Source organism: Sceloporus occidentalis, unplaced genomic scaffold (genome assembly GCF_023333645.1).
Source record: "Sceloporus occidentalis isolate IW3139 unplaced genomic scaffold, rSceOcc1.0.p SCAF_216, whole genome shotgun sequence".
Lineage (NCBI taxonomy): Eukaryota > Metazoa > Chordata > Lepidosauria > Squamata > Phrynosomatidae > Sceloporus > Sceloporus occidentalis.
The window spans coordinates 803,671-821,793 of NW_028317196.1; the positions used below are offsets into that span (position 1 = coordinate 803,671).

Consider the following 18,123-nt stretch of genomic DNA (forward strand, 5'->3'; position numbering starts at 1 on the left):
AACCTTTTAATACTAATTTTTAGGACCCAACAGAGTCTGGGAGCGATACGGCTTCTCCGGACTAAAGGGTTAAACCATGTGTGAACTGGGAGATCTGGTCTGACTCCAAAGACCAGTATATTAAGTGCAATAATAGCCCCCTGGGGGTATTAAGCCCTAGCCTATTGAAATGAATGCATGGGGTGGGAGTAAAATATACCCGATTGGCGTAAATCCAGAGAATCGTATATTCGGGATAACTGGGTTCAGTCGCATCTGTGGAGGTAGCATGCAGACTATGTCAGACACCCTAGGGAGCAGTATAACATAATTATATGAAAAATATAAATTACAGTCATTATAGGTGTAGAAGGACTTAAAGTGATCTGACCTAACCAAACAATATTTGGCCAGTTCAATTCACATGCACACAAAAAGGACAGAGACTTATTGAAGTGCAAATGCAGCCCCCGAAGCCCACATTAAAGGACAACTGTAAATCATGAATTACATTGTATGTATAGTCTGTTTGTAAATAGTGTGTGATAGTGTTAGTATTGTCTTTTGATGTTGTATCCCTAAGATTGTATCTATAGGATTGTAAATTGTATGTATTGTCTTTTTGATTAGTTAATCCATATGATTGTAAATTGTATGTTGTGTGATAGTATTGTCTTTTGATATTGTAATTAGTTAACTAATACGAATGTAAATGGAATGTACCTTTGATCCCACCCTATAAGAACTCCCTGTATGTTACAATCTTTCCATCCTTGCTGCAGTCACAACTTCATTACCAATGTAACCCTGTGTGTGTTAGCCTTCATAGGCTTCATCACAGCATTAAACCCTCCATTTTCCTATCAAAGAAGCATTTTCCTGTGATTATTCGAGCTACCTGGATTTAAGTTATTAACCCCTAGACGAAGGTGTGTCGGCACCTGGAATCCCCTTTTTCCCCAAATATATCCCATTTCCGACAGCATCCACCGTACGTTTCCCTGGGAAATAAAAAGTGTTTAGAGCCCTGGCTGGGGGGCAGAAAATCTGCCCTTTGGACCTTTTTTTGGAGACCGGTCCAGATCCAGAATACTTTGTATTATTGCGCTTTACAGGTGACGTTAATAAATGTAAAGTTTAGCATTTGGGAGCCGCAGGGAACGCTCAGATTTCAGCTTAAACCGTTTCATTCTGTATCAGTTTCTACCCATCGGACGTATCCTAAAGCAATCAGCGCTCAGAAACAACACTCTGGGCGCATGCTGTCACGGGGGGGGTCTCTGTAAGAGGGGCTGTCACAGGGGGTCTCTGTAAGAGCGGCTGTCACAGGGGGTCTCTGTAAGAGCGGCTGTCTCGCTGCTTCGACCTACAGGTAACCAAACTGCGGACTTTAACTGAAAAGCACCTTCCATCTTTTTCGGATTTCTGACTTTTAGGGAGACAGTTTTTAGTTAGTTTAGAGAGTTTGGCTCTTTCCAGAGGGGGCCTTTTAAACGAGTTCTTTAAATATTAGCGAGTAGCTCTCTGTTTATACAAAATGAAGTTAAAGATTAACTTTTTGGTTTCACGGCGCTGGATTCTGCCAGAAGAAAGTTCAGAGATTAATCCGCTCTGAATGCAAACAGTAAAAGCATTAAAAGCACAACATCACGGGGCATCCGGCTTTCATACCGAACACAGACAAGAGACCGGAATCTAACACTAGAGGGTCAGAGGCTGAGATGGAACGGGAAAAGAAATGTACTTTACTGAGAGGGTGGTAGATAAGTGGAACAGCCTCCCAGCAGAAGTGGTAGAGGGTAATACAGTGAAGGTCATTTAAACATGCATGGGATAGGCATATGGCTCCTGAATCTAAGACGAGACTCGTCCTACCCTCCACGGCTTGTTTCTGCTAATCCTTAACTTGATCCATACACTTTGCTGTTCAATACGCCTGCACGGTGTCTTGCGGGTGGATGAAGCTGCCCTCGGAGGAGGCTGTTTGATGGGCGGCCGCCGGGGTCGTCTCCTGTCCCAGGGAGAAGAGACAAAATTATACATTTATATTTTTACACCAGCAGCAATGAGTGGAACATGCGTGAGGAGCTCAGGCGCTAACCTCCCGTCTATCCCCCTTACATATAACCAGAAATAGAATATTCACCAGCGATGGCGAAGATCGGCCCCGCCGCCCATATCTGCTAAATGAAGCGGTTTGTAAACGTTACCAACTTTCAGCAAATGTTTATTGAGCATTAAACCATAAATCAAAACTCCAGCGCTGGAAGGCTCGGGCGCGCAGAATGTTTGTGTGCGACGCTCGCAGCCAGCCGTGTGTAAATAATGTATTATCAGAGTATTGTGTTACCGCTCTCTGCAATTAAACCAAATGGTTCCTGGCCCCCAGTTACACATCTGCCGGATGGTGACACAGCCGCTGACGCTGGCATTTAAATACCCCCCCCCCACTCATAACAACGACTAATTAGGAACTTTCATTACTTTTTTCTTTGCATTATTTTTTAGCTCTGCGTAGCGAGCGTACGGATCAAACATCGCTATCTTCCTTATCACATAATCCGACCGATCGCAGACAAAAGAAACACATCCATTTTTCTTTTGTAGCATACTGAGATGTGATTGGCTAAGGCAGCTGTCAATCAAGATGACAGCGTATATATTGCAAATGAAGGATACAGAATGTGCGAGGTCAGAGCACGGACAAAGAAGCGGTCACATGACGTCGGTCACCTATCTTTCCCTATCGCATTCATTTTTAAACAACCTCGTCTGAGTCTTGTACCTTTAATGCCATCAGTAAGAACGAGGTTATCCGGATAAAGTAAAGCGCGTTACTCCGCATCTCCCCCGGCGATATATCTGGGGCTGTTACGTCGCATTTCAGCGCATCTCTCATAATATAATAACAGCGGGTTCTGCGATCTCAGCGTCATCACGAGACACATTAATACATGGAGCTGCTTATCCAAAGTCTCCGGTTTTATTCTGTTTATCACACGGACACATCCAATAAATACACGTATAATATATATACAAATATATACGATGAAGACTTCAGATGCTGGAATTGCGGAGTCCTCAGAACGTTGCAGCTGATGCATCAGGTTATTAACCCATCGTTTGCGTTCACCACACAAACGCAGCTCTCTCTCGTAACATGCGCACTCCGAACCTCTGCCACTCATGGTGGTAGATCCACAGCTCCTGGGTCGTGTCCAAACACGCAAGAACAGCGCCGCCTTTCCACGCAAGTAATCGGGGATCCGTATCCTGCAGGGAAATGTATATCATATAGCGTCATGAGCTCAAAGACTTCACATTATTCGTGACACTGCCGCTACCTCAGCAGAGGTTCACTGCCCAGTAAAGATGAATTCCCCTTTAATGTTACGCAGTCGGGATTATTCCCCACCTTAGGCCTTGTGATAACTTCGACATTTTCCACGACTCTCCTGAACGATGGGGGCATCTTGTTGAGAATCCGATGCTGGAGAAACTGCTGAGCTTTGTGGAACTTGAGACCCCCTCCAACCACGAGGATCGAGCCATACATCTTCTTCTTGGTGTCGTCGGAAGCTGAAGGGACAAGTCACGCGGTCACCGATTAAACTGCGCTAATGGAGAGTCACAGACAGGGATATGCGAGCGCAGGGGGTCGCTATTCCCACCAAAACACACAAGCGTTTAATTTACAGCAACTCTGTGGCCTAGTGGCAGAAGGAAAAGACCCCTATGGAGGGCAGACCACAAAGCTCTTAACGTTAGTGTAAGGGCGATTAGGGCGCCCCAGCTTTGTTCTCCTTACCACAACAGTCAATGCTGTGAAGAATTGCTTTATCCAGACCCAAAGCCTTCCCTTCAAACTGAGACATGGCCGTTTTCCTGGAGAACATTGCGGCAGGCGAATCGTCTGCGTCGTTCCCGGATGCTAAGCTATCGTTCTGTGACGGCCCCAGCTCCGGATCCTGCGCATGACCTCTGTCCGACACTTCCAGGCCTTGACCCCGCGAATCATCATACAGGGTGGGCTTTGGCAAGGCTTTCCGATCAGCTGCAGCCTTGCCAGACTTAATGAGAACAGAAGAGTGTGGTATTAAACAGGGGGATGGGAAACGGAAATAAAGGCGAGATTCTCTTATACTGGACACACCAAAGCGGGCAACGATATGACAACGCATATCATATACGGGAATGAGAACGCATAAAGTGTAAGCCCCCCGCATGGAGCGCCCTGGGCAGTACCTGGTCTTGTTTGCTCTGGGTTGCCAATAGATAATGTTCATCATGAGGATCCTCCGCATCGCCCTGTGATCTGTGCTGCAAAAAGGTCATCTTCTGGCCGGTAATCCCAAACGTGGCCGGATAGAACAGCGCCATCGAAGCCTGATTGGGGTATAAGAATGTTACAAGGTTTTTCAAAGGGCCACAAGCTGCCCCTAAAAGAGCTGGAAGACTTACGAAGAAGATTCTGCAACTATCCCTGTTAACAGGCCCTCACCTGAAGCTTCTCATCTCCCAGGCGGAACTGGTAGAGCAAAGCTGGGGCATCCGGATGTCGGACCTGAAATTCATGGTCCTGAACGCCACTGATGTCCTGTAACGGGCAGAGTTTATTTATCACACGTCGTTAACTGAACTCAAAATCATTTTGATGTTAGTGGCTTTTGGTTCCCAAACAGCGCAGGCATAGTGGGCTCAGTATCGCCCTCTGGTGGAATACGCTTTTAGTGTCATCAGGACAGAGGCAGCAAGAGATATAACACGTGGAAGAGGTTGCATTCACCAATTATATCATCATTTAAACCAACACCGCAAAGTGTTCAGGTTGAGCGGACCTGGTCGAGATGCGTGTAAGACTCCTTGAGCTGCTGAAGCAGGAGGCAGTCCAGCGTATTTGAGAGCTGGCATTCTCGGTAGGGAAACCCGGCTCTCTGCATCAGCCAGAAAAGACAGCGAGTGACATCTGAGCCGCCGTAGGCCAGACACAACCTGCCGAACAAAGAGAAGCGGTTAGCAAAAGCCTTCCAGCGTACCATAACCAGGCGGGATGTTAGTAAAGGGAGAGAGGATCTTCGACGGGTACCTGGTGTTACGATGGGATATCCCATCTTCCACACAACACACGCTGGTCTTCTGATCCCCAACATCAACCACACAGGCGCTGCCCAGACCGCTGCCAAACGCGGCACACACGGACTCCTGGTGGACGATGACTCCTGGAACACAGCACGGAAATAAGATACACGGGGATTCGTATAGGAGGAATGGGGGAAGAGGTTGCCCCTGTGGTGTGAGCGGAGGCTCCGCTCTATTGCAGGAGTACTTAAGAACACCGAAGAGAAGAATGCAGACAGGGAGGCAGAGACAGGGAGGCAGAGACAGGGAGGCAGAGACAGGGAGGCAGAGACAGGGAGGCAGAGACAGGGAGGCAGAGACAGGGAGGCAGAGACAGGGAGGCAGAGACAGGGAAGCAGAGACAGGGAAGCAGCTGTCTGAGCAGGTAGAGAGTCAGAGAGAGAGAGAGAGGAAATAAAAAAAAAAAAAAAAAAAAAAAAAAAAAAGCCCACTGAATTTCATCCGAACGGAACGTTAGTTTTTTGGTCCATGTGCACATCTAATACAGACTTTATTTGCGGGCGCTGTGACAACCACGTTTAGTTAAAGACCATGGGTTCAAATCCTGTAACATTTACCCGAAAAGCCAATCTTTGTTAGAATCATATTGACCATCTCCTTCACGTGCTGACGGTTATATATATCCGGGATCAGTAAGATGCATCTGTAATACTGGGATATGAAAAGAAAAAAGTCATTCTCAATTCCCCAAAATAAATAAAAAAGGTCTCAACAGTCTAGATCCAATAAGAACGTTAACGCCTTGCATGGTCTGTCTTCAGAAGCACCTTCAGATCTTTCAGTTGGATCTCTAACACTTTCTGGATGACATGCGACCAGATAGTTTCCAGATCTGTCAACACAGCAGTGAGCGAGCCGCCGGGTCTGGAGTGGAGGTTCAGCTGGCCTCTTCGGATGGGATAATGGATATTATAGCAGTCCGCCGGGTTCACATACAGCGCCTACGGAAGTACAGAGCACACAATGTACACATGGAGTAGGATACGCGACCGCATAGCGGGGGAGGTCTGGACACAGCGAGGGTATTAAGCGTCATAGGCTTGCGACCTAAGAGCACGCGTACCTCTTCTCCTACAAGATATTCTGGATGGTGAGCCGTGTTTGTCCATTTAACCCCTGAATTGTGATCTAGTACAGCCGGTCTCATCTGTTTGTTGTAGGCACGAACCTAGGAAGGGGAACCCCAAAAAAATATTTCAGAGGGGGAACGCCAATTAGTCAGCTCTCGCAAAACAACAGGCCACTCGGGGTTCCCCATATAGCTGAAAGGTTCTAGCAGTCTGGGCTCCAGCAGCTGTCAACAGAACCCAGAACAGTCCAGTCCGAGAGGCGAGAATATCGCAGAGATTCCCAGAGAAAAAGAGGTGCAGAAAAACTAATTATTCTGGTCACTCGGAGTACTCGCCCCCATTCCTCCAATCAGAGGAGAAGGTCTGTGCGGAAGTGCTCCGGGAGACCTGTTAACGGAGCTGATAGCGGGGAGAAGCGGGCGAGGAAAGAAGACAGAAGAACAAGAAGAGGCAAGAAAAACCCAGCAAAAAAGAAGCAAAAATCTCAAATTTTTTTGATTTCGCACAAATTAGCGAAATTGGCAAATTTTGTTGGATGAATCCGAACGCACAGCCCTACTAATAACCCCGGCAGACGACGGGCACTCTGTCTCAGGCCATGCAGGGTGGAGAGGAGAGCATTTGGTTTTCTGGGCGTCTCGTACCCTCGGCGTCTCTTACCGCCCTATAAAGCGTTACCTGTTCAGGGAGCACCGGGATGCGCCTGGCTCCGTTCGACATCTTTTTAGACCAAATCGCTTGATCCACCATCTTGAGGCCATTCTGTCTTTGTTCGTTTCCTTCTGGTTTCTAAAACCCAGAATCACAAAAACAGAACCTTCAGAGACATAAATGCGGTAAAACGCGGCGCTCTACGCCGACACCAGAGGAGCGCGAAGCTGGGATACGGAAGACGTTCCGTCGGCGACAGATACACAATTTCTGTTTTGTATTTTGAAAATTTGGGTTAAATTCTATAATATGAAACGGAGTTAGCGGGTAATGCCCGCGGATCGAGGCCGGGGATGTAGAAGCAGGAAAGACAGAATGAGAAAGACGCGAGGAAAGCGCGCAGGGGCCCCGCTGTATTGTATGGCTGGTGTTTGGGGCCCCGCAGCCTCTTACATTCAGTCCTTCTCTGAGGAGCCACCTGTCACAGTACGTGGTTTGCCCCGGCTGCTTGTGGCGTCTGGCGATGACGTGGGGTATGGCGGCGGGGTGGGTGTCGGTGGCTCTGCCGATGCGCAGGGTGCTGGATCCGGGGTGAATTACCATGATGTAATCGCTCTGTATCTGCTGCGGGAACAGAAGCGTGCGGCGCATGTTAACTGCGGAGCCAAGAAACTGTTCTGTCGCCCCACGTGCCCCCACAACTCTCAGCCCTGATCCCCATCACCCCTCCGCCAGCAGCACTTACTGCCCCCCATCACCCCACCGCCTGCGGCCCTTACTGTCCCCCATTACCCCACCGCCTGCGGTCCTTACTGTCCCCCATTACCCCACCGCCTGCGGTCCTTACTGTCCCCCATTACCCCACCGCCTGCGGTCCTTACTGTCCCCCATTACCCCACCGCCTGCGGCCCTTACTGTCCCCCCATCACCCCACCGCCTGCGGCCCTTACTGCCCCCCATTACCCCACCGCCTGCGGCCCTTACTGTCCCCCATTACCCCACCGCCTGCGGTCCTTACTGTCCCCCATTACCCCACCGCCTGCGGCCCTTACTGTCCCCCATTACCCCACCGCCTGCGGTCCTTACTGTCCCCCATTACCCCACCGCCTGCGGCCCTTACTGTCCCCCATCACCCCACCGCCTGCGGTCCTTACTGTCCCCCCATTACTCTACCACCTGCAGCCCTTACTGCCCCCCCATTACTCTACCACCTGCAGCCCTTACTGTCCCCCCATTACTCTACCACCTGCAGCCCTTCCTGCCCCCCCATTACTCTACCACCTGCAGCCCTTACTGCCCCCATTACCCCGCCACCTGCAGCCCTTACTGTCCCTCTTATCCCCGTATCCCGCTGCCCCTACCTCCTGTCCTGGCTCGGGTATGGCCGCCGGTACTATAGGCCGCTTCACCCCCCGCTGTTCCCGCTCCTTCTCCTTTTCTCTCCCGTTCTCCAGGTCCCCCTTCTCAGCCTGAGTCATGGCGGCAGAACGGAACAAACCACGGCTAACGCTGAGGTAACGGACCGGGCCAAACAGCGGCTAACGCTGAGGTACCGGGGCCCGGCCAAACAGCGGCTAAACCTGGGGTATCGGCAGCGGGACACACAGCGGCTAACCCTGGGGTATCGGCAGCGGGACAAACAGCGGCTAACCCTGGGGTACTGGGAGTGGGACAAACAGCGGCTAACCCTGGGGTATCGGCAGCGGGACAAACAGCGGCTAACCCTGGGGTACTGGGAGTGGGACAAACAGCGGCTAACCCTGGGGTATCGGCAGCGGGACAAACAGCGGTATAGGTCATGAGTTATACAGCTGGTAACGGATGGGGTTACCTGGGGTAATGGTGCAGGGCAGACAACCCTGGGGTGTGCTCTGGATACCCCTGGGGGTAATGAAGTAACGGTGTGCGGCGGATACCCCAGGGGGTAATGAAATAGCGCTGTGTAGCGGATACCCCTGGGGGTAATGAGGTAACGGCGTGCGGCGGATACCCCTGGGGGTAATGAGGGATACCCCTGGGGGAAATGAGGTAACGGCGTGCGGCTGATACCCCTGGGGGTAATGAGGTAACGGCGTGCAGCGGATACCCCTGGGGGTAATTAGGTAACGGCGTGCGGCGGATACCCCTGGGGGTAATGAGGTAACGGCGTGCGGCGGATACCCCTGGGGGTAATGAGGTAACGGAGTGCGGCGGATACCTCTGGGGGTAATGAGGTAACGGCGCAGCGGATACCCCTGGGGGTAATGAGGTAACGGAGTGCGGCTGATATCCCTGGGTGTAATGAGGTACCGGCGAGCGGTGGATATCTCTGGGTGATAAAGACGACCAGAGTTACCAGATCTGATTGAATTTTATGGAAATTCCCGTATTTATAATATTTATTAAGATCAAATCTAGGATAAAGTGCTAAGCGTGGGGCAATCAGCGGGAATACCCCAGTGGTTTCCACAGCGACTGCTCCACATTTATCTCTCTACCCCCGAGTGACTCTTTATAAAAGTAAAAGCTATGGGATTCTCTCCGTTTTCTGTCCGTCCTAACGCTGGTGACATTTGGGTCGGGTGACCTCATGTCTCCCCCGACGCCGTCACCGCTTAATCATACTTCTGATGTCACTTCCTTTATTTTTCATTCCATCGCATACAGTGTATCTGTCCTGCAACGCCTTCTAATCATTAACATTCGATTGTTGTTTTGAAACAAAAAATAACAATTTATTTAAATCAGTTTCCTGTAATAATTATAAAAAAAATCGGTGCCGGGAGATTAAATCTGTCGCAGCTGAGCTCCTCCAGCAGTCAATGAGTTAATCCCAACGTAAACATTACATCATACACACAAAGCTGGAGTCTCCACCAATCAGAGTGCTCCACCTCCTTCATGTGTCACGTGACCAGGAAATCCCGTTAAAGTGACTCACCATCTGGAAGGGACAGGAGCCGACATGGTGTATATAGCGAACGGTGAGAGAGGGTAGGGGTATACACCCCGTATACACCCCGTATACACCCCGTATACACCCCGTATACACCCCGTATACACCCCGTATACACCCCGTATACACCCCGTATACACCCCGTATACACCCCGTATAATGTATATATACGGGCAGCTGCGGATGTGATGTTGGTCGGTAGTATAAATGTACAAGGCAGTAGCGCAGTACGTTGTAAAATTGTATCGAAAATCTCCTGAAAACTCTCTATTTGTTATTAATGTTATTATTTTTAGGGCAAGTGTTGGAGGGCGGTCGGTCTCCATGGCGACTCTCGTTTATTACAGACCTCTTTTGGGGAGTCGCCGACTTCGTTGTCATGTTGTAAGTATCTAGCTGTTGCGTGTTAGGTGAATATGCAGTGTGTTTTATTGCCCCCCCCCCCCCCCCGGGTGTTTCTGGGTTTTTAACCCCTTCTTATTCCGATGCTTCGTTTGCAGCTTCAAGACTCTGATCACGCCGGATACGACGAGAAGCGGCTGCGTGAACTCCTCATCCGGCTCCCGCTACGATGACGGCCGAGGGTAGGGTTCAGTGTTTGTACCCCAATAATGTATCCGTTTTTTATGTCACGGTTACTACGCGGCAACGGGAAATAAATCCGTAATCTCTGCATCGTACCCCCCAACTTCTACCCCCGGACACCGGAGAATGAAGTCAGGACTTGCCATCCCGAGTCCCGCTGTCCTGCAGAGTTCCACGTCTGTCCCGAAAAGCGGGGCAGTGGCATAGAGTGGCAAAATCAGGACTGTCCTGTGCAAAGCTGGACAGTTGGGAGGCATGCTGCATGTTTTAGTACATGGTCTATGCCGCTCAGCCCCATCCGTCGCTAGCCGTTCGCATCGCGTTCATTAATATCGGCTTTCTTTGCCCCTCAGACCCCCAGGTTTCCCTCGCCGTAGAATGGGTCGGATTAATCACGGCACCGGTCCGAACGCACCCCCCATGGCAGGAGGCGGATGAGGAAGGTATGTTCTATTATTATTATTATATATTGTTTTATATAGCGCCATCATATTCCGCAGCGCTGTACAATGTGTTCTGGTGTGTGTGTGTGTGTGTGTATATATATATGTAATATTAGAAATATTTTTGGATGAAGTGTTAAATTGCTGCTGTTTTGGGTTTCAGGTAAACGCCTGCTCGTGGAAGCAGGCATCTAGAGACGTGCGGTCACCGGCGGCCCTGAAATGGACAGCTCCTGCGGTGAACGTCGCTCTCTACCTGTCGCAATGCTCTGCAGTCGCCTGCGTTTATGATGTTGTATTGGGAATTCCCTGCCCGGGATCCGGTACCAACTGATCAGCGTTTGTAACTCTGTAACCGTGTCGTTTGTCTTCTTTGTATGAAACGGAGGGTGGGGGGTAAACTGCCATTTATATATAATGGGGTCTTCTCCTGGGTCGCACGGGGTCATCAAATTCATTGGTTAATAGGAGACTGGCGTGACCTATAAGAAGATCTCGGGTGGGAATTTGGGATTTAACGTCTGCTTTACTAATTTTTGACGTTTTTTTTATGAATGATTAACAGCCGTATTTAGACCGATAAGTTTTTTCAATGAGCTGCAGCCTTCGGCTGTCGTTAGACTCCTAGGCTCAGCATGATGAGATTAGGAGTCCCGCAGCGTGGTGTTTCTCTGCTCTGTTAGTCTCTGACAGCGTGGATTTATGAAATAAACCCCAAATAGGCATGGAGAAGACCCCAGTGGACGCGCTTTAAAGCCAGCATTTTGGGAACAGAACTTGGAGCGGAATCCGAACTTTGTATAAAGCATGTCTGACGTTCCTGGAGTTTTCTAGAAATTCATCCTTTGTGTACAGTTTGAGTAAAAAAAAAAACCCTATTTATTATTTTGCGGTGGGGGCCACGTTACCTTTTCTCCAACGTGTTAATAACATTTCACCGTTCTTCCCCCGGAAAGCTTTCTTTGCCGTTCTTGTTGTAAATTTACTCTTGTAATGTCATTTTTTTGAAGTAAAACATTTTGCGTTGTGAGAGGTTTTGCTCCGTTGCGGAATTCTGCAGGAAAATCCAAACTTCCAACAAATCCATGAAAACGCTAAACAGGTTTTGGGAATGGGAATCCGGGCTCAGAAGTTCCGAGTCGCTCGTTACGAAGTTTCATGCTTCGGTTATTTAGTTTTCTTATACAAATGTACAATGGAGGGATCAAGTTTGTTAGTAAAGCGATAAGGAGGATTCCTAATATAAAATGTGTCCTGATAGCGACGGAATTGGCAAATTAACGTAAAAAAACATTCCTCGTGCGTCTGTTCATACTTTCATACAGTTTATTTGTGTCTTTTTTCCACTTTCAATCTTTGTGGAGCGCGGGATCTCTTCTAGGCACGCGGTATCTCGCGGGTTTCCCGTTCAGAGAGCGCGAGGAGATAAGATACCGATTGGCTGCCGCTCGGAGGGGCTCGGATCTCTCGAACACGACGAAGAGCGGAAAAGGGACAGCTTCAGGCGTTTTAAAGCCCGTTTTACGCTGGTTTGGCTTTAAAGAAATCTCAACTCTCCGCCCGGCTTCTTCTTCTGAAGCTCCGGAAACTGGAAATTTAATCACAAAATTCTATCCGAAGTCGAGAAAATCCGTGGAGAGAAATTCCCAGCTCTGTACATAGTAACAAGCGCATCGATCATCGCTGAAACATACAACGCTTCCAAATCCTTCCCCCCTGCTATCCTTTTCTGCTCCTTCCCTGATGCCCCTCTTTTCTAGGAATGAGAGGCTCTGCACGCGGATCACGTCTCCAAACAGGATGGATAATGGAGCCTTTATTAACCCCTTACGCACGTCTGTGAGTGTGCGCGTGCGTGAGTGTGAGTGTGTGTGCACATGAAAGACATTCCTAAAATCTTGAGAAAAATAATTAAAACATTTTTTTTTTTTTTTGCAATGAATCTCTTTAATAAACTAGAATTAACGCGATTGCCAAACCCGCGAATGGTAATAAGGTTATTTTTTGGTAATACGCCGGTGGCCCCTCTCCGTCCTCTCCCGGCCCCTTTGGTGTATGTAGAGGTGTAAACATTTTTTTCGTAGCCGTGATCTTCGAGCTGCCGAGCCGCGGTATATCTTCATTCTACCAGAGGCCGTGTTTTGGCATGCACGGTCTGCGTAGCGGGCGACGAACCGCATCTTCCAGGCCCTTAACGTCTTATTATTAACGTCTCTGCTGGCGGGTATGAAACAGTGCAGACTACCCCGTCACAAATACACCGTGACAGCTCTAGAAGCCCCCCTCCCCCAATCGCTGACATTCTGGAATATGTGGGGTTTTCAACAATTTTAATATCCAATCAAAGAATTTTAAAACTCAAAACACACAAAATGCAGATTATTAACCGTTTCAGGCTGGAGAGACTTTGCTGATTTTTGAAGTGGAGACGCGCGTGGTGGATGTTACGGCTGAAGGCTCCGACTTCTGTTGGGCCCACGGATTTCGGCCACAGAATAGGAAGGGGATCACGCATTCCTGGAACTGCGGAGATATAACAGAGAGAGTCAGCGTCGGGTCAAAAACACGCATCGCCGTTAACTATTCCTGCCCTGGCGTGGGACTCGCGCCCGATTAAGATTTTTATCCCCCTAAGAAGTCCTGACGGCGGCAGACAGAATAAACGAGTAATAACCGCGGATTAAAATATATGCAAAACATGAACTTCCTTGATTAATCCCCCCGGAAATCTACGCGTTTAATATGAAAATAAATTCTATCCGTTGCGGAGAAGCCTCCCGCGCCTCGCACCTGCTTGTTCATGAAGATGTAGATGATCGGGTTATAGACGGTGCTGGTCTTGGTCAGGTACATGGGAACCGTGGCTATAATGGGGTTAATGTAGATTCCGGGGTTGGCCACGACCACCATGGCGAAGGCAGCGTACGGCAGCCAGCAGACGAGGAACGCCATCACCATCAACAAGACCATCCTCGACACTTGGACCTCTGCTTTGCTAGTCGTGCCACCTTCTGCCACTCCTAGTTTGGCCACCTGCAGAGCAAGGGCTGTGGTTACGAAGGAGATGGATAATATTTATGGCAGAAAAAATATTTTTTATGAAAAATAATAATTATGAATAATACTAATAAGAATGACTAATAATTAATCAATAAAATAATACAAAAAAATAAAAATAATAATAAAATACAAAATAATCAATAATACAAATAATAATTATGAATAATACTAATAAGAATGACTAATAATAATAAATAAAATAATTTTAAATTATACTAATAAGGCAAATAATAAATAATAAAAATAATAGTTATTAATAATAAAATAATAATACTAAATAATGATAATGTTTCAGATAATATTTTTTCTTTAAATAATAGAATGTTCTATTTGATTGCATTCCGTTGTTTATTAAACAATATTAAATACATATTAAAATAAATGATTGATGGATAACTTGCACTGAAAATAAAATGAAATTGCTTGAAAAATAGTAGGTTCTGGGCAACCGAACTCTTTATTTTTTTCTAAAACTTCATGATTTTAAAGAATATTGTAAAACTTGGTTCCAGGTTGGCTGTGGATGTTGGGAGTTGTAGCGGAATATTATTTGATGAGACATCTATTGGCCATTTCAGCTGCTGATGCACTACAATTCCCATGATCCGCTGCCCTGTAGGATTTGGTCTGGGTACCTGTCGTACTGTCCACATTAGGTACCCGTATGAGACGATGATGGTGAGGAACGGGATAGCGAAGCAGAAGCAGAAGAAGCAGATGATGTAAGACATGTTGACAGGGTCCGTGTTATACCAGTCGGGGGCGCAGGACGTCTCTACCCCTTCCAGCTGGTAACTGCCCCAACCGAACAGAGGGGGGGTATTCCATATGAGAGACCAAATCCAGGATAGGGCTATGCCAGCCAGGGCTTGCTTGGCGGTAAACGTGAGGGTCCCCATGGGCTTGCACACCACGAAGACTCGGTCTACAGCGATGACGGCGATGGTGCACAGGGCGGCGATCCCTGGAACACAGCATGAGCATGAATCAGGATTATATCACCATCAGGTTCCATGGTGTGGTACAATATCATGGAGTAAGAAACGAGCCGAGATACATTTAACAAAATGACGACCAATTAATGTTAAACTAATAAGAACCACTAATTCCTTCCTATCCAGAAACATCTTCTCTCTGGAGTCCCACGCCAGTTGTGAAGCAAGTGACAAATAGTTGCACATTGAGCAGCCTATCAGGAAGCAAGGGTCAGATGTCTGCCGGGAAAATATTATGTCCAATCGCAATACTTTACTGATACTCTGCCCCACCCTAGAGGAGACTCAAACTAATTGGTTCTGGATTCCTCTGATTTTGGGTCATTCATTGCGAGAGCGCTGGTGACTTTGGGGCATGCGCAGCGTTTTATGGAGGAAAATTCATTTTATAGTTAATGAAAGTAAATTGTGGAAATAATTAAGAGGATTTTGCCACAGCAAAAAAGCCCTGGCATTTAACGGGTTAACAGTACAAACGCTTCCCTATACTGCCCGCTCCACGTCGCCTTCCGTCTCGGGAATCATTTCCTGATCTGTCGTCACATAAACCTTTCGTACCAACCGACTGCGACAAACGTGCGGATTTCCGGTTTTATTCGGCTCGATGGCCGCGGAATAAATGAAATCTCTCCACCACCTTCTTGTCCGATAACTTTCTGTCCTGAACACATTTTCCTTTTACAACTCCAAATAAAACAGGTTGCAGCACAGCTTTAGTAGAGCTTACGGCTGGAATGAAGAGCTTGCACTCTGAAGCCACAGCCTTGTTAGAATCCACAATCTGTATCAAGAGCTAGAAATACACTTTGCATATTAATCACCTCCTCCCAAAATAGAAACCCCACATAGTGTTTTTTCTGCCCCACGTTTAACCCTTTGGTGGCTCTTCAAACCATCATTCACAAACTGCTATAAAACGCCCCAAAAAATAAAAGAGGATCAACGCTGCCCCCTAATGGCGAGGCTATTCCTGAGGGTTTACTGTCCCTTTAAAAATTAATACTTTCTATTAATCCTTCCGAATAAATGAGTTTTAAGGGGAACGCAGCGCTGCGTGGAGGAGACGCGCCCCGGGGTTTGTTTATTAACCACGCGCCTCCAGGAAGCCATTGTGAGAAAGCCGAGTGTTGTTTTAGGCGGCCGCCCGGCGCTCGGCGGCACACAGGTTGTTCCACTTGTGTCTGTTTGACGTTCATATTTTCAATTTGTCTTTAATGGTCTCCTGGGGAGCTTTTACATTTAAATATAGGAAAAAACGAGGTCTCGTGCATGGAGAACGCGCGGGCGGCTATTAAAACGCGCGGGGCCTTCAGCTGCAGATGTCGTCGTTTTTCAAATGAATTTATAATTTGTGGAATGAAAGATGTTTGTGGCGCTAAAACAGGATACAAAATAACATTTTTTACGGGGAGTAATAAAATCCGAGATTCTCTAAAGTCTAGTTTTTATGAACGTGAATAAAAAAACTCCAATATTAAATTTTTTATGTTCTAATAGCAAAAGTGACTGATATATAAACCCAGAACCCGCAGGCAGATCGGCCCCCGGCGGCCCCCGTCTAGTCGCCCGTTTCTCCTGCTGTAAAGACTCAAACCTTAATCAGTTGTTGGTCTCGTCTTAGATTCAGGAGCCGTATGTCTATCCCATGCATGTTTAAATCCCCTCGATATATTACCCTCTACCACTTCTGCTGGGAAGCCGTTCCATGTATCTACCATATCATATTGAATAAAAGTACCTTTAAAGTTTAGTCTGATCTTATTATCTTCACTTCTTTCTTTCTTTCTTGAGCACTCACTTTTGTTCTAGCTAATGGTGGGACTGCAGCCTTACTTTTCATGTTAGGAGCTCTATGGGTTTGCCTTGGACACCAAAGGGTATCCAAGGAAGCCTCTTATAATAAAAATCTCCTTTTCATAGACTGTTTAATCCTCCACCCTTCTTCCTTCCATGGGTGACTACATACAGATATCACAGTGGTCACTTACTCCTGGAATTCCAACTCCATGTCCCTGGTTGGGTCATCAGCCCATTCTACTAACCTCAAAATGAGTATTGGCCGGTCGCAATTACTCTGTTGGCTGAAAGTGTTGAAGGCCACTAGATGTAGCTTCGAGTGTTGGGGTTTGGAAATGGAGGCAAGTGAGGATTTATATGGAATAACTGGATAGAGGACTAAACAGAAAGTAATGAAATAACGAAACAATTTGGAAAGTAGAAGTTGGTAAAAGTTATTTTCTGCCAGTTACAAGATTGGTTACAGACTACCTCCGCCGCGCGTCACGGATACATTGACCTTGTGTAAGTCGGCTGAAGATTCGTCTTTTCATATAACATTAAGAATCGACGTTGTCCTTCCTTGGGTAGGAAGCTTATCGCTACAGCTGGGCTACATTGTTTCATTAAAATGTTTTGGTAATTTTGGGTAGAATACATTCTTTTTAGGGGTTACTTTGTTGCGATATGACTCTTGGTTGGTTCAGGGTTCATTGGGTGGTACTTACCAAAGAAAGCCACGGCAAACCCTTCAATCACACAACCCACTCTTCCCAGGTTAAAGTAACCGACTGCGTTCGTCTCTACGGTCAGAATCCCACCGAGTAAGGTGATTCCCAGATCAGCAACCGCCAAGTTCACCAGCGAGTAGTTAATGGGATGTCGCAGCTGCTTGTATTTAATGGTCACCACAATGACGCTGATGTTCAGGACCAGTGAAACCGCGCAGAATACGGCCATAATTATGGCTAGAATAGTGTAACCGATTCGCGGCATGAGGACCTTTCCGGACGAGGCTCCTCCGCCGGTAAAGTTCATCTGCAGAGAGTCTTCGTGGGCCATTTCCAAAGAACAGACCAAGAACAGACAAGGATACGAAGACGGTCAGCGTCCCGATGAAGTTCTCCGCTATCTCTAAGGCTTCCTTTGAACTTCTTACATCTAACCAAATATTATCAACAAATGATACTGCGGAGATTACAAAACACTTAGAGCAAATCCTACAATCCGGATTTATTTAACATAATTCCCCTTTCTCATTAAATTTCTAATTATTGTAACGTCTGGAAAAAATGTGCCAAGGTCTTAGCTATATTATTAAAACTCAAATAGAAAAATAAATATCATTTTTTTATAGAACAGATAAGGACCCCGGGGAGAGTCAGTCGGATATTTGATAATTATGTAAAATTACATTACGGTATTTACTTTAGCTTCTGGCATCAAATAAAAAAATTCAAAATTTTATAAAATCAAATTTCAAATTAAAA

The 18,123-nt window shown here is 47.1% G+C and overlaps 3 protein-coding genes across 3 annotated transcripts; 1 reads left to right on the forward strand and 2 right to left on the reverse strand.

Annotated features, from left to right (window-relative positions):
• Positions 1-3,108: 3,108 nt before the first annotated feature.
• Positions 3,109-8,317, reverse strand: LOC149277363 (actin-related protein 8-like). The gene is made up of 13 exons (XM_089503012.1): positions 8,201-8,317; positions 7,293-7,463; positions 6,867-6,977; positions 6,182-6,286; positions 5,886-6,059; positions 5,676-5,769; positions 5,066-5,198; positions 4,818-4,971; positions 4,481-4,576; positions 4,225-4,365; positions 3,788-4,049; positions 3,395-3,558; positions 3,109-3,252 (listed from the first exon to the last, which is right to left on the reverse strand). The coding sequence occupies exons 1-13, from the start codon at positions 8,315-8,317 to the stop codon at positions 3,109-3,111; spliced, it is 1,866 nt and encodes a 621-aa protein (XP_089359138.1).
• A 1,466-nt stretch (positions 8,318-9,783) lies between these two features.
• LOC149277364 (selenoprotein K-like) lies at positions 9,784-12,683 on the forward strand. The gene is made up of 5 exons (XM_089503035.1): positions 9,784-9,802; positions 10,071-10,158; positions 10,275-10,358; positions 10,713-10,802; positions 12,563-12,683. The coding sequence occupies exons 1-5, from the start codon at positions 9,784-9,786 to the stop codon at positions 12,681-12,683; spliced, it is 402 nt and encodes a 133-aa protein (XP_089359161.1).
• A 510-nt stretch (positions 12,684-13,193) lies between these two features.
• On the reverse strand, positions 13,194-17,695 carry LOC149277365 (parapinopsin-like). Its single transcript, XM_089503036.1, has 4 exons — positions 17,362-17,695; positions 14,498-14,826; positions 13,593-13,835; positions 13,194-13,325 (listed from the first exon to the last, which is right to left on the reverse strand). The coding sequence occupies exons 1-4, from the start codon at positions 17,693-17,695 to the stop codon at positions 13,194-13,196; spliced, it is 1,038 nt and encodes a 345-aa protein (XP_089359162.1).
• Positions 17,696-18,123: the final 428 nt, after the last annotated feature.

Bases quoted from the DNA above. Each gene is read 5' to 3' on its own strand.
- LOC149277363 (XM_089503012.1), bottom strand. From the start codon at position 8,317: ATGACTCAGGCTGAGAAGGGGGACCTGGAGAACGGGAGAGAAAAGGAG. The intron at 5,199-5,675 runs GTAAATGTTACA...GCTGTGTTCCAG, and splicing joins AACAAAGATTGGCTTTTCGG to GAGTCATCGTCCACCAGGAG. The intron at 3,559-3,787 runs GTAAGGAGAACA...TTGTCCCTTCAG, and splicing joins TCACAGCATTGACTGTTGTG to CTTCCGACGACACCAAGAAG.
- LOC149277365 (XM_089503036.1), bottom strand. From the start codon at position 17,695: ATGGCCCACGAAGACTCTCTGCAGATGAACTTTACCGGCGGAGGAGCC. The intron at 14,827-17,361 runs GTAAGTACCACC...GCTGTGTTCCAG, and splicing joins GTTTGCCGTGGCTTTCTTTG to GGATCGCCGCCCTGTGCACC. The intron at 13,326-13,592 runs GTGCGAGGCGCG...ATATCTCCGCAG, and splicing joins ACATCTTCATGAACAAGCAG to TTCCAGGAATGCGTGATCCC.